Raw genomic sequence first — 23,105 nt, 5'->3', positions numbered from 1 at the left:
TTATCAAGTCTGGAATTTTATAAAAATACCCCCAAAATCCCTATCCCAAAATGCATCTGTGGAGGTAATCAGGTGGCCCCTTTTCCCTGGCATCACTTGATCATAGAGGCCTCCAAGCAAGTTCTGCATCCATAGGGTGAAGTATGTCTCCTGATGACCCTAATGGAAAGGCATTATGGGAGCTGTCCTTTGGCTGCCATGACCTGAAAGCGGAGAGACCACGTAGGCAGCAGCCTTACTTAGGAGTTGCAAACAGGAAAGATTCCTTCACACCTAGGAGACAGATTTATGACTGGGAGATGTTTCACAGACACAAGCCATTCCGGCAACAATAGTTTTCCCATGGCTGGGGATGCCTATGGATCAAGTGATGTGTAAATTTGGTTTACTTTGATGTAGGAGAAGAGCCTCCACTGGCTACGTGACTAGGAACCTATAAAAAGTCCAGTTTTTCCTTTGTTCGAAGTTCCATGTTAGAATTCAGACAGGCTTCATGTCAGTCTGAGTTCTGATATAGTTCCAATCCACTCCCCCTCCTTCCTTCCCCTCCGTGTTGCTGAGTCTTCATCAATCTGGACCTGGAGCACCACCAATACAGGTGAATATAACCATTAGAAAAGCCTCATGTTATCTATCCAACGCTAACTTACTATATTCCTGAGTTCTTGGATGATTGTGCGAGTGTATGATTGTCTTATGTGTGAATGAATAATAAACAGTATTCAGTTTTCATAAAACTTGTCTCTGTTGACCTATTTACCTTGGCTACCTTCGTATACATAGGATAGAGACCGCTCCTCTGTTTGAGCTAATGATAAATTCCCCAGACCAAGGTCTCCTTATTTACAGCTTGTATTTGGGTCATGTCCTCCCATTTTTCTCGGCAGTCATCCTCAGAAGCATGGATTTATATTGATATGATAAACAAATATAAAATGCCCTCCATTTGGAGCATGACTGAGAAGAATGGGTTTATATTTATAGAATAAAAACCAAATAAATATACAAATGCCCTCCATTTTCTTGAATATCCTCCATTTTGTGATGCCCTGCCCTCCTTAGTGATGAGGACATCTGGACACCCTGAATCAGAGCCTCCTCACAAATGTCTTATTTACCCACATCAAGCATCCCCAAAACTTGAAATCGTACCTATTGAAATTAAGGGCGTTTGAAATTAGAAAACCCCATGAGAGGGTCACTCTAAGTCAGGAGCAACTTGAAGGCACGCAACAACAAACTGCATTAATTCTGCAGTGTAGATGCAACCTTAAGGGGTCTTCTTCTTAGCAATCATTAAGAGACTGTTTTCTGTTACTTTGTTTTTTATTTATTTAAGAATGTTTATAAACCGATTACATCTGACCATTTCAAAACCATGCAACAATAACAGGACACACAAAACAAAACAGTATATAAAAGTTACAATATTTATTTTAAAAAATGGTGCAAAAATTTTGCAAAAATAGGCAAGTATAGTGTCTGAATGATGCAAATGACCCATGTTCCATATGGAAAGGGGTTTATTTGGTTTTATTGGGACACTGGAAGGATTTTGTTTCTCATATAAGATTCATCTCTCACCTTTTCAGACAAACTCAGTGCAGATTAACAAAATTACCATCACTGCAAAAGAACTGCAACAATTCAGTGTAAAAACATAGAAGCCACCTTATACAACACAGGTGGGCCCAGGAACTGCCAAATACGGTAGATATGACCTCCATACTCCCCAGTGTGCATTTAGGGGCATTCCTGAGCAACCCCCCTAAAATATAACTTTGATCCTAAGGGGGCTGCACTTGATAGAAAACTGGATTTGGGGCCAAGTGGAAGCTCAGTAACCATTAAAGAGTGTGAAGGATGCAAAGGGACCTTGTAGCACCTTTGAGACTAACTAAGAGTAAGAAGTTGGTAGCATAATCCTTTTTTTGGTTCAAAACACACAGCAGAAATAACCCAGTTTGAAACCACTTTAACTGCCCTGGTTCAGTGCTAGGGAATCCTGGTAATTGTAGTTTATTGTGGCACCCAAGCTCTCTGGTAGCTCTCCCAAAACTACATACAGTTCACAGAATTCCCTATCATTGAGCCAGGGCAGTTAAAGCAGTATTAATTATTTCTGCAGTGTGTTCTGGACCACAGATTTAAGTCTATTTCATCAGATGCATGGATTTTAAAACAGTTTGCATTGTCAGTAATCCTGCTGTCTGTAGAATTTAAAAGTAATTAGTGTCACACATCTGAGAAAGTAGACCAAGTCTATGGCGGGGTACAGACTGCCCAAAAGGGTGCCTTGTTTTGCCGCGCAAGGAAGCCGCAGCAGACAAACTGCACAGCTTCCTCGCACAGCAAAAAGAACCTGCAAAAAGTGGGTTCTTTCTGCAGCGCCCTTGTGATGCCGCAGTGCGCCAATGGCACACTCACGTCACAAGGGGTGCGACATGCGGACACTAAGCATCCGTCGCATCAAAATGGCGGCACCTGTGTGTACAGGGCACCGCCATTTTGACTCCCTCGTTACGTGCTAGGGGTGAGGCACGTATGGGCGGTGCACCCTTGGCCAACCCCTAGCACGTGACGAGGGCGCACTATAGGCCCGTCTAGATCGGGCCATAGAAAGCTTAATGCTACTAACCTCTTTCTCTGTTAGTGTCAAAGGTGCCACAGCATCTCTTTGCATACAAAACTAGATTAACACAGCTGTGTCTTTGAGTCTTAAGGAATGTAACTCTGTATTTCAAAAAGCATCATATAGATCTAATCGAAAAACAGGTTTAATTTATTTTAGTGCCAACTACACCTGGCTACTGTAATTTCAGTACTATTATTATATGCTGTTTCTGCGTTGTTACTGTGTGTATGTTTTTCATGTAAGAAATGTACATTTCAGTACTTTTAAGGAAAAAAATTAAGAAAACTGTTCACATTTTTTCCTAAAATACTGTATTTTTCATGCCAAAAAAAACCCTGAAATCAGCTTAATCAGTATATAATTGTTGGCTGTCTGAAGAATCCATCTGGAATCACTGTTATGAATGACATATTCTTTCCAATCATTCTCCTGTATTTTTGCATCAACTACAGATTAACCAACAGTACTTTTTTTAAAAAAGTTCAATTGTTCAGTTATTCAGTCATTTCATTTTGGTCATCCTTTTCAGTTCAGCAACCCAGTCTGGATCATCTTCTGCTTCAAAATCCCTACAAAAAGAAAGTGGAAATGTCAGATTTCACTGTAATGTTTGGAGGAGGGGAATAAATCTAGAATTACAGAACAAGAAAGGCCTCTACTTTCTTAGGATGAATGTCCAATATCTACAATATCCAGCAATCCTATAGAGTCTATAGACTATATAATCTTTCTGAAAAATTAGTTCTGCTGTGCAGCCATTATAAAAGCAAAATGAGTGTTTTAGTTAGCCAACCTATAGCTGCTTCAGGTCAGTATATAAACACTGCCTCTTTCTCAGGTCTCAGTTAAATTAACAAACATTTGGAACCAGGCATTATTTTCTGCTTGGGGCAGTGCTTTAGATATCTGAAAGGAACAGCAATGTCATAGGTCTAAATCCGGATTAAGACTGCTTTAACTGCCCTGGCTCGATGCTAGGGAATACTGGGAACTGTTGTTTTGTGGGACATTTAGCCTTCTCTATCAGAGAGATCTGGGACCACAATAAATCACAACTCCCAAGATTCCCTAGCACTCAGCCAGGGCAGTTAAAGCAGTCTCAAACTGGATTATATTTGCAGTGTGTTTTGGACCTAAATTGCTTCTTAGAGAAATTCTTTTACATCATACATCTGCTTTATTATTCTCTTCTTAATCATCTGTTTGTAGTCATAGGGCATAATCTACAAATGGCTAGTACTATTCTCTACCAATGCCACCGCTAACTGATGACCAAGCACTTGGCTTCCAAAAACTGCATGGACCACTGTCCCTCTAACAGCCACAGCGCTCCATGGCCCATATATTTCTACATGCCGCTAGTGATGCTCTTCCCATATTGTATGTTCCAATTGCAGTAAGTGATACTGTATTGAAGATTACTCATGAGATGTTTTATACTGTTTGCAAGTTTCAGGAAACGCTTATCACTAGATTGAATGGGAAATGGCTTATGGAGAGGGGGATCTGAAAATCCATACACACCAACTCTTCCACATGGCCTTCATCAAATACTGTAGCAGTTTTGTAAGGCAATGATGTTTGAATATGATATGATACTAATGTAAAGAGATTACTAGAAAGCTCCATTCTTGTAGTAATCATGTCAGTTTTTAAAAAGTCCTGGTTTTCTGAGCAACCATTATCACACATGGTTGCAATCCTGCAACAGGCTGCTGCTGCCATCATGTTCTCTTTCTGACTCTTAATTCTGCCTCACTGCCCTATCTTGTACCCAGCAGCATGCCTTTCAGTTTTGTTTTGTTTTTAATTTCACACAATTCCAGAGCTCTGCTATTGTGACTGGTATCTTTTAAAAAAACAACTAAAATAGAAATAAAATGAAATAAAGGGAATCAGCTTGCTTGGAAATAGCTAGAGGGAAGGGGGAAAGGAGGAAATATTGACATCATGTGACTTCTAATATCACATGTGGCCTGGCAGCAGTGTTTCGCACCTCGGGAACAGAGTGGCTGCATGCTCATTGATGGGTTTCTCCCATCAGTAAAAAGGGATGCAGCATAGGTCAGAGACAGCAGCATGTGATGAGTATTGCCAAAGCTGCTTTTTTCCAGGTCTAATTGTGGTTTAAAAGCAGCATGCAGTAATCTTCTTAGTCAAGTTTGATATAAAGAAAGTGTTAAAACAAAAAGAAACTGCAATAATAAACTCTGTGTCAACATACGTGTCTTCATCATCTGATCTAGGTTCAAGTCTCTCTGTATCCTCCATAATTATGTCCCCATCTGGCTCATCAGATGCTTCTGTGTCTTCAGTAAGTGGTCCTTTCAGTAGGTCATCTGAAGCTGTAACATTAAGAAAATGAAATAAAAACAGGATTCCCATCCTCAAAGATAAGAAAACTAAACTTTGGTGTAAAAATCAGTATAAAGTATAAGGAAAATGCACAGCTCATTTTTCACTTCCTGTTTTCTCATGTAAAAGTTTCCATCCCATGAAGGGGTTCAAGCTTGTATGTGTGTCTAGAAATCTCTTGTTCTGAACTACCCCCCTAATCTTAGTATCAGAATATATATAACTTCCATCTTCTCTATTAAATTTCCACCATCACATCCAAAGGCTCATTTAACTCCTGCCTAATTTTAATACGCACACAGTTTCTTATCATTTTTAAAAAATGCAAAACTTATTAAACCAAAACTGCCAGGGGCTCTAGGGACTGGGGCTGGCACACATGCTTATCTTATCAGTTTGTTCTTTCTATCCCTTCTAAGTTTTGCTAGAGTTATAGTTTGCCATTATGTCTGAACTACAGCAAACTTTTGTTGGCATTATCTTAGAATGCTCCAAAACATCAATGCAGCACTTCAACAGCAAACTATGGTCACAGGAAACAGAGGAGGGAAGGAAAAAAGACAAAAAAGCATGTGATCCCACAGAAAAGTCTTGCTGGGAAATGTAATTTTTAGAGGGGGGCAGCCAGTTTTGGAGGAAAGCAAGCTGTTGAGCTCCTAATTGGGAAAAAAAAAAAGAATTATCTGCACACTTTGGTAGAAGATGCTTCTCTCGTATTACTTTCATTTTGCTTAAAAGGCTTGAACTGAATTGGAATGTGTCTGCAGCAGTAATGCAAATGCTGAGTTCATATAAATCAATAAAAAACAAATGTCCACAAGTACAATAGGAGGAATGAATATGAATTGAAAATACCTGAACATACAGACAAAGTCTGAAATGAAATAACCGTGCTGAACACAGTTGTGACTGTTAAAAAAAAATCAAACTTTCTTCTTCAGTGTCTTCTTTCATACAAACTGCTCCAGCTATTTAAGTTGTGAAACAGCAACCAAGAAATCTTTCAGCTAGAAACACAAATCCTGTGTGCTGTTCCTGGAATATCCACTACATTGTATTGGCATCCCAAGTTAGAGGTTCTATTAACAAAATTCATTCAATTTCAGACGGAGTTCAATTGCTCATATTCACACAGAAACAACATCCAACACATGGAGCTGTGCTGGCACAATCTTGGCAGACATTTAGTATCCCAAAGGTAATATAATCAGCCCCCAACATTTTACTATGACCAGTTGCTCTCTCACATATCCCTGACACTCTCACTTCTGTTTACCCCCCCCCCCCCCAAAAAAAAGGAAGAGGATATACCCTACAGCCAAAACAGGGAAAACTACTATGATGTGCTGTGAAGAGTATCAGATTTTCCGTTCTTTTTCAGGAATTGTTGCATTACACTTCTCTTTCTCTTTTTAATTTAATAGTTATCTGAATTTAGAACAACAGTGAATGATGGAACAGTGTCCTCAGAGGCTTCAACAAAATAAATATCACATTATGTAAAAGTATTAATGTTATTTTATCGTATCTAAACTTTATTTTACAAAATAACCAACATCACCTGGATACAATTCATTTTGATGACATTGTCCAAAAAGGTAATACCAGATTAATCACCCAGCCACTATTTTTGCCAGAGTCATGATCTGTGCTGTTAAAATAAAAACCACACCAACCAGTGTATGTCTATAGAGTCTTGCATCTAAAGTTCTGCCAATATTCAAAGAACTATGATGGTCTTCAGTGTTAGAGTACTGTTATGTTGTGATTTACCTGCTTTGTAGATTGTGTATGTTTTAAAAGCTAAACTAATATCAGCATTGTGGAGAATGTTCAGCAAAGTTTCAGGAGGTTCCTTAGACCACTGCTTACGCACAATGTTTTCATCATATTTTCTCTCACAGCCACCTAATCACAAAAACAACAAACATTAAACTGCTAGAAAAGGAACCCATACAAATTCATTATAAGTAAAACTCACTCAGAAAAAAAATCAAAGAGGATATGTTATTTTGTGTCAGAGATAAAATAATTGGGGTCTGGGTATAAGGTTACTACTTTCCCAGCTTTTTATGTGCAAATATGACTGCTCTCCATGAATGTTTATGTCTCAGTTAATCAGTTTTTAAATTACTGCACATGGTGCTAGCCATATTCTAACACAAAGGAAAGCTTAACAAGAGTTTAAATACAGTTACTATTGTGAGGTATTGTGGCCACAGTTTATAATTATTTGGGAACATTTTATAAAACTGCACTGTAAGCATAGAGCTGCTACTTATAATTATTTTAGTATGTGTAAAATAAAAGGACTATCTGTCAGTAATTGAGCCTTTTTCTTGCAAAGTACTTCACAAATGGATTTAGTAAGAATAGGTTGAAAGTAAAGTAGTAGATCAGAGAGACCTATGTTCAAATCTCAACTCACCCACAAAGCCCACTGAGTGACTGTGGTTCAGGCACTACCTCTTATCACTTAAGACTCCTTAGACTCACACAGTTATTGTGAGAATAACAAAGGTAGGGATTATGCATGTCATCTCAAGCTTCTTGAACAAACAGTGTAATAAAAATAAAATAATACATTTCTGTGTAAAAATAGATCCCATAAAGTTGAGAATCAACAGATTTAAATTTTATTGAATTTGACAAACTTATTTATGTTAGCCTTTGCAGGTTTGGGAAAAACTTGCATAACATCATTTTTGAGATGTCTGCTGTTCGTTGAACAGCCAACCTAAAACCCCATTTAAGACCTAATGAAATAGTGGAAAATCTCCCAAATAAATCCATCTCACTCTGTACCTACCTATCAACCCTTTGTATTTGAACAAAGCTACATCAGGCAACATTTCTTGAGAAACTAAATGTTTACCCATTGCTTTGCCTGTGCCATTTCTACCATGTGTATACTGTGGATTACTATAAATGGGCAAAACTCAGTCATCACAGGTCAGCATGGGCCCAGCTTTTCCAAGAATGTGGAGAGAAAAGACCAAGCAGCGTGATTCACATATTATCCATATACTGCAGTCTTCCCACCAACTGGTTTCCCTTCTCTCCACAACTTTCCTAATTTTATTTTGAAGGACAGCAACTAGTAGGAAAGACGGGAAAAAGTCATACTGAAGCAAGTTATTATAAGCCAAGCTGAAATTTGGAGGATAGTTTCTCTCAGCCCACAGCTGCCTAATTTCTTACCATAATGAACACTCCATTTTGAAAAAGGGTGTAAATTCTGAAATGTGCCATAACTGCCTGTAAAGGTAAAGGTTTCCCCTTTGAAAAGGTTGTCAAGTCATGTCCGAGTACAAGGGGCAGCGCTCATCTCCATTACTAAGCCAAAAAGCCAGTGTTGTCAAAGACGACTCTGTGGCCATGTGGCCAGCATGACCACATAGAAAACTGTTACCTTCCCACTGAAGTGATGGGACAGAACTTGGGCTTCGAACTGCCGACCTGCGGATCTTGCAATCATCAGAGTCAGAATTGCCTGTAAATAATAATTGGCTGTAATAACAAATAATGGAAAAATATTTCCAGAAATAATTGGTTCCTAGCAGAAGATTGTTTTACTGGTTTACCTCTGCAACTTCTTTTTACTTTTCTACCTTTTTATTGTTTTATAGCCAAAACCATGATACATAAAGAAGGGGTTCAAATTATTATCCTACTGTTTTGGGAGTCTTAGGCTGCTGCCACACTAAAAAATTAATGCAGTTTGCTACTACTTTAACTGTCATGGGATCATCTGGTGGCTAAAAGATAATATAGGTGCAAGGTATGCCTCCCTCTTAAAAAATCTTCTTTTTTTAACCACCTGTTTAACCTCTTTTGGGGAACCCCCCCCCCAGCAAGCTTTGCATTTCTTCTACACACTAAACTAGACAGAGATTATACACCAAGGCAAATAACCTGTATGTGTGTATACATACACTGGTACCCCGGGTTACGAAATTAATTCGTTCCGCCGCCGCTTTCGTAACCCGGGATACTTCGTAAGCCGAATAGCCCATAGGCGCTAATGGGGAAAAAGCCGCGGCTGCGCCGCGGCTCCATTTAAAACAGCGCCGGGGTTTTTTTGTAACCCGAAAAAACCTTCGTAAGCCGAAACAATAAATCCCTATGGGATTTATTCGTATCCCGAAAATTTCGTAACCTGGGTATTTCGTAACCCGGGGGACCAGTGTATATGTTTTATACACAGACATAAACAAACAGATAATTTCTTACTTGTTTCTTCCTTGGTTGTAATACTAGAAGAAAGTAAAGGTGCATTTTCCAAGATGTTCATCAGTGTAGTGGATCTTCCTGTTTCCCACTGTCGTCTCTGTGGCTTTCGTAAATCAGCTCCTGGGGAGGTTTTATGATATGTTTTATGATACTTCACTTGTGTCTTCAACCATTTCTGTACTCCATCAGACAGCTCAGTCTCATGCACATGTACAGTCGACCCTCCACAGACCCCCTTATCCACAGATTCAACCATCCATGGCTTGAAATATTCCAAAATAATATAAATTCTGAACAGCAAACCTTGATTTTGCCATTTTATATAAGGGACACCATTTTACTATCCACTGTATTTAATGGGACTCGAGCATTCATGGATTTTGGTATCCATGGGTTCCTGAAATCAAACTCCAGTGGATACCAAGAGCCCACTGTACTCAGAAATAAATGTCTCTTAAGTTTACTATGGCTTCTCCCTGGTGTATACAGAACTGCAGCTTTAAAGAAGCAATTCATAGATCACCTGCATTCATGGAAGCCCCAAAAATGACTTCATCAGAAATTGCCTCAGTTGACAAATCAGAATTCTAGATATTTTACCTTTTTTATCCACAGCTGTTTTCACTGATCCCACTTCACAGGAACTCTTGGAAACAGCTAGTGCTTCTGGATAGCTACTCTCATTCCTGATGTATTTTCCTTCCTCCTTTAAAATGTTTAGGAACAGAATAAAACATTATTGAACAAAAATATAATGTAACAAAACATATAAAGTCTAGCTACTTTTGTATTGCTATGCTTTACTCAGTGAGCAAATATTTTTGACAAATTTGTGAATTACAACTTGTTGTGTGCCTTGCCTTCAAGTTGTCTCCAACCTATGGCAACCCTAAGGCAAACCTATCACAGGGATTTCTTTGCAAGATTTATTCAGCAGGGATTTGCCTTTGCCCTTTTCTGAGAGTCAGAGGGTGTGTCTTGCCCATGGTTAATCAATTGGTTTCCATGGAGTGGGGATTCGAACCCTTGGCTCCAGAGCGGAGTTGTACTCCGATAATAATAATAATAATAATAATAATAATAATAATAATAATATTTATACCCCACTCAAATCACTATACCACCCTGGCTTGTGAGTTACACCTATCCTATAATTATATTTAATGCTGTGAAGCCCAGGAAAGAATCCTGGTTTCTGGGACTATATCCAAACTCCTTGGAAATGGAAAAGACAGTGTATACATCACATTAAACATTCAAAAGGCTGTTCTTATTAATAATCACAAGGCAATAAAATTTATTTTATCTGGCAGGTATCACAAAACAACTACACCCTAAAATACTCTTGTCCATGACATTTACTGATCTACTGACATTGTTTAATTGTTTTATGGCAATATGTTTTTAGAATTGTTATTGTGAGTTGCTTTGGGTCCCTTCGGGGAGAAAGGCGGGATAGAAATTAAATAAATACTATAAAAATAAATAAATAGGGTCACTGTCAATATTCACCAGTATAATTCCAAGACTAAAGGATCGCTATTAAAATTATAACCAGGTAAGCATTTAAAAAAAAATCTTGTATCCATGAGGATACTTCTCAGTGTCATGTGCATGGGGAGGAATCTGAAAACTTATGTGAGAACTAGATGTACCCAGCCACGCGTTGCTGTGGCTCAGTCTGGTTAAATGGAAAAGAAAGAAATAAGAAAGCGTATGTTTCTGAAATATTTAATTTCACAGTGCTTCTGGGTATACAATATTTTTTGTTGTTCCATTGTCTGTGTAGATATAGAGATCTGCTGACTCTAGAACACACAACATATAATTGTCCATGTGAGAAGCAAGCTGTGTCTAGATCTAAACTGCACAATTCTAAAGACTGGCCCTGAGCTTTGTCAATGATGATTGCAAACGCCAATCGAATATTTAGTATAGCGTGGGTTGCTGTTACGTCTAACAGATGGCGCTGATTTTTTTTAAAAATATGTTTACCTGTCACAGATGTGACATCTATATAATAGTAGGTATATGTATATAAAAACATGAGTGTATTAGAATGGAACGTTGTGTCAAAATTTCAAAGCAATCGGTGAAGAACTTTCAGAGATTTAAGATTTTGAACAAACCAACATTTACATTTTTGTTTATATAGATTAGAAAACTTTGAAACATTTATGGAAATATGAACTAAAGACTCATAGAAATAAATACAATTCTGTATTTTTGGTGTTTCTGATTTCTAACCTATGTCAAATTTTGGTTACTTGAGAATAGTATTCATACAATGGGGCCTCGGTATGCATGGACTTGCCATCTATGAATTTGAGCATCCATGGAAGGCAAGCCCACATTGTTCCCAATGGTGGTGTGTGCACACAGCCATGCCGCCTTTGAGAACAACTGGACTGAAGCCCTCCTTCCCTCCCTCCCTCCCTCCTTCCTATCTCCCCTCTCCCTTGCCCTCTGAGGCTTCTTCTCCAGGCTTGGAGGCAGAGGCTAGAGCCCCATCAGCCAGAGGGAGCCAGAGCAGGGTCTCAGAGCCTCCTTCCAGGCCCAACACCCAGGATGGGACCTCCAGGCTCCAAGACCCAAGCCCCCGCCCTGGCTCACTCTGGCCTATGGGACTCCAGTCTCTGCTTCCAAACTGTCCCTAAAGCCAAGTCTAGGGAAGAAGCCTCAGAGGGGGAGGGAGGAAGGAAGGAAGGAAGGAAGGAAGGAAAGATAGAGAGAGAATGGGGGGAGGAAGGAGGAGGGAGGGAGGACTTCAGTGCATTTGTCCCTAAGGGTTGTGCGCCCACATGGCTGCACTGCCACTAAGGTCAATGGGACTTGAGCATCCATGGATTTTGGTATCTGTGGCAGAAGGGAGTAGTCTGGAACAGATCCCCTGCAGATACTAAGGGCCAACTGCACTTGTATTTAAACATTTCAGGATATTCATTTCACAAATAAATATGATTTAAATGGAAATTATGGTTTACTATTCATAAGTGTCAAGAATATGATATATTACCAATCAAGTTTGTAATCTCAAGAATATGATGTACCAATCAAGTTTGTAATCTATCACTACGATCTGAAAATCAGAAGATGTCAGTGGCTATATGAAAATTATGCTGAAATCTGTTCTGAAATTTTTGTTACAAAAGTTTATATCCAACAGTGTCCATTCACCAGTAGCAAAAAAGATTCCTGTTTCACCTATCTTGGCTGCTCCCCATCACACGCCTCAAATCTGCTCCAAAGGACTGGGAGGCCCTTGGGATCATATCTGGAGATGGAGTGCAGTCAAAGAGGAAGTCAACATATCCAATATTGGATGGAAGCCATATATGTTATATTGATTTCTAGTTGTGGTTTATTCTAAAAATATTCCAAATGCTCAGTAGAAATTCTACATTTGAACATACATTAGAGTTCTCATTATGCAAATAAATTTAAAACATCATGGTTTGCTACCATTTTTAAAGCACTGAACTTTATGGCCAGAAAGTGAAGAAATTATCAAAAGTAGGCAAATACCTCTTCTGAAGAAAAACGTATCATACGCTTTGCCAAACAATTTCCGGCAAGAATTGTGCTAGCAGACGGACGGTTCTTGGGATCTTTCCTGAACATTTGCTTTATCAAATACTGAAGTTCATACGTATAATGTGATGGAAGTGGACTGTAATATCCTTTACATATCTTAAGTATAAGATTCTTCCAGCTATTGGACTGGAACTGAATTGAAAGAAGACAGATGACTTACTACAGGTAGCAGAGACAGTTTTCATTTTTAAAATGTCTAAAAGATCTAGGTATGGTACAAAAATTAATTAATGCTGTCTTTATACCAATGCATGCAAATGAACTAGGAGCATGTATAACACTGCAGGTGGGAAACCTCTGACCAGCAATGTCTATTGCTCATCCTGCCACCTATCAGAATTCTTAAAGCTGTTTTAGAAAACATAACTGTGTGCAATGACATCTCTTGGTGCAAGAGCATTTTGTACATTCCCACTCCCATGTCTCACTCCCATGAAAACTGTCACCCATTGGCTCTTTGGGTTTTAAAAAAACTTTTATAGCTGACGGGGAGGGGGGGGGATCTCCAGATTTCCCAAAAAGAAATGTAGCTGCATATGTATGGAGGTTCTTTCTCTCTGTTCAGCATTAACCAAGCAACCTAGAAATCATCAAAAATACAATATCATTGTCTGAGCAAGTGCATATAGTATTGTTCTTTGGGGCAGCAATACACCATTCTGAAGAGAAAGGTGTGCAATAATGAAGCTTCTTCACACTAATGTATCTGGATGCACATGCTGCAGCAGCTGTGCCACAGTGCTTTTTACATATTACAAGTGAGTTGGGATGCCAAGAGTTGGCCTCTGGGTATGAACATAATATAGAAACTGGCCCTGAATCAGTTCTTTGAGGTAAAAAATGAAATGAAAAGAAAAAAGAATGAAATGGTACTTACTGGATGTTTAAGAGTGCATAGTTCATATAAAATGCAACCCAGAGACCATATATCACTGGAAAGACAGGTTTGAAACATGAGTTAGTTTAACACTATAGCATGCTGTCCACTTTGCTACAAATGAAATATCTTGTGAATGGAAGAATACAGTAAAAAGCACTTTATATGTTATTATACACACGTTATATATTTAGCTGGATAATTTAAATAGCTTGCATCATACAAATCAGGATGGTCAGATTGTATTCCAGCTGATCTTGTGCAAGGCACACTCTCTCAGCCTCAGAGGAAGACAAAGACAAATCCCCTCTGAATAAATCTTGCCAAGCAAAGCCTGTGACAGGTTTGCCTTACTGTTGCCATAAGTCAGAAATTACTTGAACGCACACAACAACAAAAGTTATTTCTAGTTTCAAGAGACTCACCTTGAAAAAATTACATTTTAGAAAGTGATTTCAGATGAGAAAGGAAGGTCCAGTCCATATTACACTTTAACTCCACCCTGCATCATCTTAGAGGAATTTAGATGCAGAACAGATTCTGCACACAGACTAGGTACTTTAATTCCTAGGTTAGCCCTCATGGAAGTTTCAAAATCAATTTTGAATAAGGGTCAGCTGTTCAAAGCAAAATATCAACACTGCCACTGAGTGTTAAGCCCTCTGCATGCACCTAAATCACTATTTATATCTCTCCCATTACTGAGAATAAATTTACCTCTATAGCAGGGTGGGCATCAGCAGAGCAGGCAGTGACCATTGTTTTGCCTCTACATGTGACTGGAAGCGGTGCCATATCACTTCCAGTTTTGTTCTTGGCCATTTCAGCCATTTTATTTAGTTTTAGTATTTGGTTTTTTTAAAAGGTTTTGGGGCATGGAGAGGCAAAACTACTGTTTTGGGGCATGGAGGGAAGTAGGTAAAGAAACAACAACAAAACAAAATTTGGATCTATGGGCTTCAGGGGCCATATTTTGCCCACCCCTACTCTACATTTTTCAAGAAACAGGCTGGTAACGCAATAACAACTTGTACTTATATTCCTATTAATGACTGGTTTAAATACCTGCGGAATATACAACACCCTCAATTAATTTTCCCACATGGTAAATGATACCTCATAGACTTAGGAAGAAGTCGTAGTAGTGCCTCTACTATAAAGACAAGTCTCCATCCCTTAACAACTTCATTTTACAAAATCTGCTGTCATACATCAGATGGAAACACAGAGACCCAAAGAGAAGCATCTTCAAGAAGCGGACAGTTGCATTTATGCAGAGGCAGAGATCTAGTGCCCAGACTACCAACAGGAGTTTTCTATGAGAGAAGGAGAGAGCCAGTGTGGCTTAGTAGTATGAGTGTTGCAACTAGGACTCTGGAGACCAGGGTTCAAATCCTTGCTCGGCCATGGAACTCTTTTGGGTGACCTTGGGGAAGTCACATTATCTCAGCCTCAGAGGCAGACAACGGCCACCCTCCTCTGAAAAAATCTTGCCATGAAAACCCTGTGATAGGTTCACCAAAAACAAGATAAGAACCAGGAGTAGTGTGACACAAGTTTTAAGAACTTAGCACAGAGTTTCTCTGTGTATACATCTCTACTCCCCTTCATAAAGTCTTGTTTTTGTCACCATGATTGTTGTTTCTTGGCCAAAAACGCAAAAACAATAGTAGATGCTGAACTAAATTTTCAAATTGAATAATCTTGTCCAGATTGGCATCGACTAATTTTTGCATTATTTATCTAATGCCACATAAGAATATAGCAAATGCTTTTCCTGGTTCAGTATCACCCTTACCTTTTATTGTTGTAGGGCATGTTCTCCCATATTTCTGGAGGCACGTAATAAGGAGTTCCCATGTAGGAACAAGCATACGCCATTGGGCTTGTCCAAAAATAAATACAGGTATCATTAGAAACAACAGGCCAGTATTTCTAAAATAGCTAACAAGTTTTTTTTTTAATTGATCAGTAAAACATATCTTGTTTCCCAAATGGGATTTACTTGCCTAGTGAGAAGAAGCGCTGATCCAAAGTCTCCCAATTTTACTTTTCCATGTTGTGTGAGAAATACGTTCTGTAAGAAGAACAGTTCATACAAACAGGGAAAAAGTTAAATCCGCACATTAACTTTTGCATTATTTAATCAGCATTCAACTGTTGTATAGGCAGCATTCCCATTTTGTATCTCAATAAAGGTGGCTATTACTACATCATGTCTAGTTCAATCATCAGAATGCATTAGCTATTAACTTAGCAGGCTTCCCTAATATAGGCCTGATACAGATGGGCACTTTGTGGTGTGGCGGCGGTGATACTAGGGTTAGGGATCGCGCACCAATCAATATATATGGGTGCTGCCATTGTGACGTAAGTGCTTATGTTGCGAGTGTGCCAGTGGTGCACTTGTGATGTCACTCCGGCGCAGTAAAAAGAACATGGAAATGTTTGGCGGCTGCGGCTTTCATCTGAAGAGAAATAGGACGCCAGCAAACCACCATTTTTCAATGGTATGTACTGGGCCATAGTTACTTTTTTGTTTTACACAAAATAGAATACATTATGTCCCAATGTTCATCAATGGAGATTTCCCAGTTTATAAATCAGAGGTAATGTTTGCTGGACAGCCAGAGGCAGCTAATGCACACCACCCTCGCACTTTCTTCCCCATCCATATCCTGAGCCTAGATTTTTGGGAGGAGAGAGTTCTCTACCTCATCCTTCCTTACAGCAGTCTTGATCTAGGCCACTGAGGCAAGGGTGAGATTAAAATCCTCTTTCCATCCCCAGCAATTCTGTTTCTGCTATTTAGAGCCCAATTCTGCTGAGAAACATGGGCACACAGTGTTGATGGTCTTTACACATTCTTTGTGGTGGTGTTAACAACAGCAGTGTGGGGAGTGGAACTATAAGTGGGGTAGGGTACCTACGGCAGCTACACAGACAGCCGCTGAGTGCTACTTACAGATTGCGGGTTGCCCACCTTTGCTTAACTGGAAATTTCTCAAGTGAATCAGGGGCTTCTTTCTATTTTACAAAGTTACAGTGCCACCGGAGTGGAATTCAAATCCTCTGGGAAGAAATATTACATGGCAGTCCATGATGTACGCCGCTTTGATTGTCTTGACAAAAAGCAGGATATAAATAAAAGTTTTATTTTATTTATATTGTTTTTTTATCCTCTGACTGACTGTGGGGACCCTTAGAATCAAGCAGTCTTAGCATATGAAGTGTTGTTTGTTTTTTAAGGAAGAATGACAAAATATAAATAGTTGAAAGAGATGTGTAGAGAAAAACAAAACAGAATGTTACAAAGGAACTAGCTTTAGGATTTTGAAAAATGTTGGTGTCTTTAGGAAAGGACTGGCAGTTCTCTTGTAGTAAAGGTCTGTAAATATCTATTTCATTCACCTTGGATTTGATGTCTCTGTGCAATACACGTTTGTCATGAATGTATTTTACACCGAGGCACATCTGTGTAAACCAATCTAGTATCTGTGGTGAAGAAAAGAAAAGATATGACACATGGAATTGCACTTTACTTGTACTTTACGTGTACACTTTACATGAGGGAAAAATAAAGGTAACAGTAGGCAGCTGCAGGACAAAGCTGTTGCTTTGGGAGAAAGCCCAACTGCCAGTTTAAACTTCAAAAACATGGAGGGAGGGGGCTACTGCTTCCTGGTAAACTTGAACAATAGCTGTGTTTGGGGTGGAAGAGGCTAGCTAGGAAGTGGTGGGGAAGTTTGTGGTATAATTTTGAGAGGTCAGATAAGATGATGGTTGGGAAAAGAGGCTGCTAAGAAGGACTGCCGAGCAACCAGTGCTGGGCTGGAGAGAGCTGAAGGTGGGGGGAGCTGGTAAGAGGAGCTGCTGGGCAACTTTAGTAGGGCTGGGAAAGGTAGAAGGGCAACAAAGGCAGGTATGTAGAATTGCTATTGTTGTGTACCTTCAAGTCATTTCTGACTTATGGCAACTCCATCATGGGGTTTTCTTAGCAAGATTTCTTCAAACAGGTTTGCCTTTGCTTTCTTCTGAGGATGAGAGTATCTTGCTTAGGATCAGCCAGTGGGTTTCCATGGACAAGTGGGAACTTGAACCATGGTCTCCAGAGGGTGAAACATGACTGTAAATGAGGGGGGCAACAGCTGCAGTAGCAACATCAGGCAGACTCATGTGGGGGAGGATGGGGAGGGACCTAAGTAAGGCTTCAGCCCTGGTGAGTTCAGGAAATACAGTACCCCAATATACCATGTGCTGACAAAATGCTTAAAAACAAATACCCCAAACACACTCAATTATAAGGTATTATGTACTTACTGTATCTTCCAGAAACAACTTTCCCTTCTGAAGTTTAATCTTTTGCATCAGATCTCCATCATCACAGTATTCCATCACAATATACAGATGTCCATCATCTAATGTTTAGACAATTTAAGAACATTTCCTTAGATTATGCTAAATGTATTACTATTGTATATTATTATTTAGGCAGCACAAATAGTATAGTTTTTTTTAAAAGGCACAAAGAATGAATTCTACAAATGGAATTATGTAAATATGTTAAATACCTATACTTGCCTTCAAATGATTCAGTAAATGTGACAATATTTGGATGTTTCATTTTAGCTAAAAGAATGGATTCATTCCAGGACTTCTCTGCATCATGGATAGACTGAAAACAGTAAAAACATAGAGCTACTGCAGTAAAACAAGTACAATACTGGTTTATTAGACCAAATTATTTCTATCTTACGTACTCTAAAGGAGGGCATAAATCTGCCACATCTAAGGCTGTGGTCCTTATCATATAAATGTAGAATCAAGTACCTCTGATATCACTGGGACTTGCTTCCAAATACTTTAAGCGAGCCTAGACACCAGATTGTTATATACAGTAGTTATCTGAACAGACACTACTCCGCTAAAATCATTACAAAATAATTCTCAATTATTGTCTGCATTGATTGTTGCCTTGCAAGAAAGTTCCTTCCTGGAGGGCTTCCATCCATTAACATATATGAAAAGTGGCAGCAATTAATTAATTTATAGAAAGTTATCTACACATGGTGAAAGGAGCCCCAGTAAACCATGTGTTTACTGTCAGAAATTCTCGCTCCTCAACCTATGTTCCACTTATGGTTTTCCCTGTGATATGATATGTATGAAATTATAGGCAGAAGCTTTATGCTATACCATCAGAATTACATGATGTCGTCTTAGGTCAACAACCTGGTAACCCTGGTAGTAATTTTCTAACTCGAGAAACATCTGCAAATGGAATTCTCTCAAAACGTGTACATGTCTTTTGTATGCAACATAACATTTTAAAGCAGTCTGCCCTTAAGAAAGGATACATGAATATATGAAGTGATTAACAAAAGATGATATCAAGAGCAACATATATATATGTATACACACACACACACACACACACACACACAACCAGGGTTACCAGGTTGTTGAGTGGGGATTCAAATTCTGCTCTCCAAAGTTGTAGTCCAACACTCAAACCACTACACCATGCTGATTCTCATTAGATTGTTCACAGAATCGTACAGTTGGAAGAAACCCCAAGGGCCATCCAGTCCAACCCTACACTGAGCCTGGGAGTATTGAGTGGACAACTGTTGTATAGTTGCATGTGAAATCATTATACTATGCTGTGTCATATAGGACACTGTAATTTTTGAGAAAGTTGTTTGCCATTGTGCACACTATGTTGGATTTTTCCACACAGAATATCATCTTGTATTTCATCCAGTTATATTTTTCTTGCAAGGATCCAACACAAAGGTCTTTGGCAATGACTAGGAGTTTATTTTCAGGCTTTCAAAATATGTGGATAACTAACAGTTACCTTTGGAAGTCTTATTTCTTTCATTGCATATTTCTGACCTCTGTTTCTATGATGGACCAAAAGAACTCTCCCATATGATCCTTCTCCAAGTATCTTTAGCACACTGTATTTTTCCATGGTTATCAAACTGCTTTAATGTTTACAGGGATGCCTCCAAAGCTGAGTAGGCTGGACTTTCTTACTTCCCAGAATTTCCTAATTCAGAGTAATAGAACAGCAACAACCTTAGTCATATGATGCTGGGCATTTCCTCTTGAAGCAAAACCCATCTACCAGCCCCCTCCCACTCCTTTTTAAAATCTCTCTCCCTCCAAAAAATATCAGGCAAATAAGGCATCATTTTATTCATTCATTCATTTTATTTCTGTTCTGCCTTTCTTCTAATATAGAAGCCAAGGCAGTTTTACAGATTAAAATAAAATACAGTACACTTAAAAATATGTATGGTACAACCTCTCCCTCATTAAATAGACAATTGTATTAAAATTTTGAAACAGTTTAAAATATGTTGAACACGTGAGATAAAGGGCACCTGCAAAAACGCCTACTGATAAGCAAGATTTCATGAACAAACTGCAGATGAATAACAAGTCTGAAGATCCTTTCTTTTCCCCTTTCTTTTTACGGAGATGATTTCACCTGCTCATTAGTTGCATCAGATCAGCAGAGTGAAGCTCACTCCACTTGAAAATTTATATATGAAGGAGTACTTTGGCTTGTGGGTCTTTGGGGAAGAAAGAGCTTCTTTTATTTTCAAAAGGTAGCATGATGCAGTTCTATAGTGAGGCTCCAGCCATCGGGAAAGGAGCCACACTTGCAGTTCCAAGGGGCAAACAAGGAGCCTTTCCAGTCACATTATTTGCTCTTGAATATTTGCTCTTTACTATTACTATTGGAGTATCTGATCTTTAATATTTGCTCTTTAGAGGAAAGCAATGGCAAACCATTCTGTGAATAAATCTTGCCAAGAAAACCCCAGGTTGCCATAAGTCGAAATGACTTGAAGGCACACAACAAACAAATAAATCTGCTCTTTGCAGCTCAATTTAAGTATAAGCTCATGTCACGAACTCACCTGTCCATCAGTTTAAGAGTGCTTCTTCATAAGTCCATCTGTTCCACTGGCTGCTTCAAACACCTGGCTAGAGCAAGAGCAGGGAATGTGTGACCTTCCCGATATTGCTAAGCTGCACCTGTGGAACCACACATTTCCCATCCATAAGTCTATGAAAATGCATTTCCCGCATGATCCACTGCTGCCTAAGGCAAGCAGAAATGTTTACATGGATTCATGCAGCTCTGGTATGTCCATTTGCACTTGGAATGGGCTTCAGAGTTATGGGATTATTTATGCTGCAGAAAGGCAGCATATTCGAGTAAGTTCAAAATGCTGTAACTGTACAGTAGGAGCAACTATATTGTGGTTCCACCCATTATGAGTCTGTATAGTTTAAAGGCCAGTAACTATGCTGGGTGTGACAGTCACGTAGTTCCTTAAGATGAAACAGGCACTCTGTGGCAGTGAGGTGCTATGTTCAAACTGCAGACCCACATGACTGAAGTCATCCATACGATTGCAGGCCTTCAACAATTACACATGGGTACAAAGTTTAAAGGCCTGTAACTAAAGACTGCTTTCTGGAGGCCATTTGTGTGGGTCTTCCGCTAGAACTCAGAGCCAGAATAAACAAAGACAGCATCACAATATGTATATGTTTATTATGGGAAGACCACAAATGGGACAAATTGCATGGGGCTGGATGGGTGAGTGGAAACAGGCCTTATACCAGATTTTGGAAAGAAAGGGGGCTAGCTGCTCTGAGTCTCAGTTTTGGGGAAAGGGTGGGGTATAAAGAAATATAACAATAATAAATATAATAATAACAACAGGGAAAAAATAATGGGAACTACTTGTCCCTCTGATCACCACTTTCAGTGTCACCAATCTGAAATGATCCATGTTCTGCATGATGCCCAGCACTTGAAAAAATTACCTTTTGGACTATGTCTCCTACAGTCCTCTAACAAGCATGCCACTATCTGCAACACAAGAATGGAGTAGGCAGGTTTTCAGTAAATAAATACTGCACGACCCTGGCTTTCTACTCCACCAAATGCATCTGAGGAAGTAGACTTTAGTCTAGGAAAGCTCATGCTGCCAACTTCGTTCTTTCAGTTAGCCTCAAAGGTGCTACAAGACACACACACACACACACATATATGTGTGTGTGTGTGTGAGCCAACATGGTATAGTGAGTCTCAGAGGTGCTAGATGATCTCTCCACATACTGCACTATATATGTGTGTGTATATAGTAAATGAATTACATATAAACATATATAGATACATATATATGTGTATATATATATACACACAAACTTATATATGTGTGTGTGTATATATACAGTACGTATGTTGTATATATGTATGTGTATGTATATTATTACATACAGAAACATGTTTATGTATATGTATTGATGTGTACACGTTTATATAGGTGTGTGTATATATGTGTTGTGTATATATCTGTGTGTATGTATACATTACATGCATATAAACATATATATACATAAACATATGTGTGTATATGTATCTGTGTACATATGTATGATGTTGTATGTGTATACACAACATATATATATATATATATATACACACACACACAGGTATATATATGTTGTGTGCTTTCATTTTTGATTTATGGTGGCCTTAAGACGGACCCTATAATAGGGTTTTCTTGTCAAGATTTCTTCAGAAGGGCTTTTGCCATGGCCTTCCCCTGAGGAGGCTGAGAGAGTGTGACTTCTGGCCCAAGGTCTCTCTCTCACACACACACACAATCCAGGTGGGTTCTTCTCAGGGCTGAAGCGGGATTCAAACCCTGGTCTCCAGAGTGGCGGGAAAACCCTTGGGGCGAGCAAAGCCTCTCTGGGGTGGGAAAGGGACAAGGGGGTGTGCCTTGTCTTTGGCCCTGAGGCAGAGGCAGCAGGGGCCCCCATCCCTCCCTGCCTGAGTCCCCAGGGCCCTCACTGTTACCTGGCTTACTTGAAGCAGCGCGCTCTCCCGGCCCTTCCTGCGGGCAGCAGGGGCAGCAACCCGGGCAGGAAGAGAGAGGGAAGGCCAGCTGCTGCCCTCCTCCTCCTCCTCCTGGCTGCTGCTCCTACAGTCGGGGAAGGAGGGGCTCCTTGTTCTACTGCTGCTATTGTTGTTGTTGTGTGGCTTCAAATCATTTATTTATGGGTGTTTCTTGGCAAGATTTTGCAAAGGGTTGCTTGCCATGGGCATCTTCTGAGGCGCCTGACTTCCCCAAGACTGCTATTATCATTATCATTATTATTATTCAAATTGAGGTGGAGACCAGGGTGCATCAACAGCAACTAGTCAGGACTGTCTTATCTATATAGAACAGCTCTTTATGAGGAGGGGATATAGGCAAGGATGAGGAGGAGGCATAAACTTTGCCTGCCTTTCTGCTAAAGGACAATCCTTCAGTTCCTAATGGGAGGAAAAGGAGGCTTAGAACTTTGTTGCTGTGTGTGACTTGGCCCAGT

General features: G+C 39.4%; 1 protein-coding gene across 9 annotated transcripts; it reads right to left on the bottom strand.

Annotated features, from left to right (window-relative positions):
* Positions 1 to 3,075: 3,075 nt before the first annotated feature.
* On the bottom strand, positions 3,076 to 22,746 carry NEK3 (NIMA related kinase 3). 9 transcript variants are annotated; one of them, XM_042446764.1, is made up of 17 exons: positions 22,591 to 22,701; positions 21,549 to 21,594; positions 20,630 to 20,696; positions 19,555 to 19,749; positions 18,276 to 18,369; positions 18,015 to 18,112; positions 17,106 to 17,189; positions 15,704 to 15,771; positions 15,493 to 15,579; positions 13,695 to 13,749; positions 12,749 to 12,949; positions 9,824 to 9,929; positions 9,224 to 9,343; positions 8,403 to 8,483; positions 6,764 to 6,898; positions 4,860 to 4,980; positions 3,076 to 3,204 (listed from the first exon to the last, which is right to left on the bottom strand). In XM_042446764.1, exons 4-17 carry the CDS (start codon positions 19,669 to 19,671, stop codon positions 3,138 to 3,140), a joined length of 1,434 nt encoding a protein of 477 aa, XP_042302698.1. In that variant the 5' UTR covers positions 19,672 to 19,749; positions 20,630 to 20,696; positions 21,549 to 21,594; positions 22,591 to 22,701; the 3' UTR covers positions 3,076 to 3,137. The 9 variants fall into 9 exon arrangements, with proteins under 9 accessions (XP_042302698.1, XP_042302696.1, XP_042302692.1 ...); XM_042446762.1 differs by having other exon boundaries at positions 22,600 to 22,689; XM_042446758.1 differs by lacking the exon at positions 21,549 to 21,594 and having other exon boundaries at positions 22,591 to 22,746.
* Positions 22,747 to 23,105: the final 359 nt, after the last annotated feature.

Source organism: Sceloporus undulatus, chromosome 1 (assembly GCF_019175285.1).
Source record: "Sceloporus undulatus isolate JIND9_A2432 ecotype Alabama chromosome 1, SceUnd_v1.1, whole genome shotgun sequence".
Lineage (NCBI taxonomy): Eukaryota > Metazoa > Chordata > Lepidosauria > Squamata > Phrynosomatidae > Sceloporus > Sceloporus undulatus.
The sequence above is the reverse complement of the archived record's forward strand: the minus strand, read 5'-3'. Positions and strand labels throughout refer to the sequence as shown.

What these genes read in the sequence shown, in the direction of transcription:
- NEK3 (XM_042446758.1), bottom strand. Translation starts at nt 19,671, where the DNA reads ATGGAAAAATACAGTGTGCTAAAGATACTTGGAGAAGGATCATATGGG. An exon ending in AAGAAATAAGACTTCCAAAG is followed by an intron (nt 18,370 to 19,554) that starts GTAACTGTTAGT and finishes TACTGTTTTCAG; the next exon opens with TCTATCCATGATGCAGAGAA. An exon ending in ATGCCCTACAACAATAAAAG is followed by an intron (nt 13,750 to 15,492) that starts GTAAGGGTGATA and finishes CTGTCTTTCCAG; the next exon opens with TGATATATGGTCTCTGGGTT.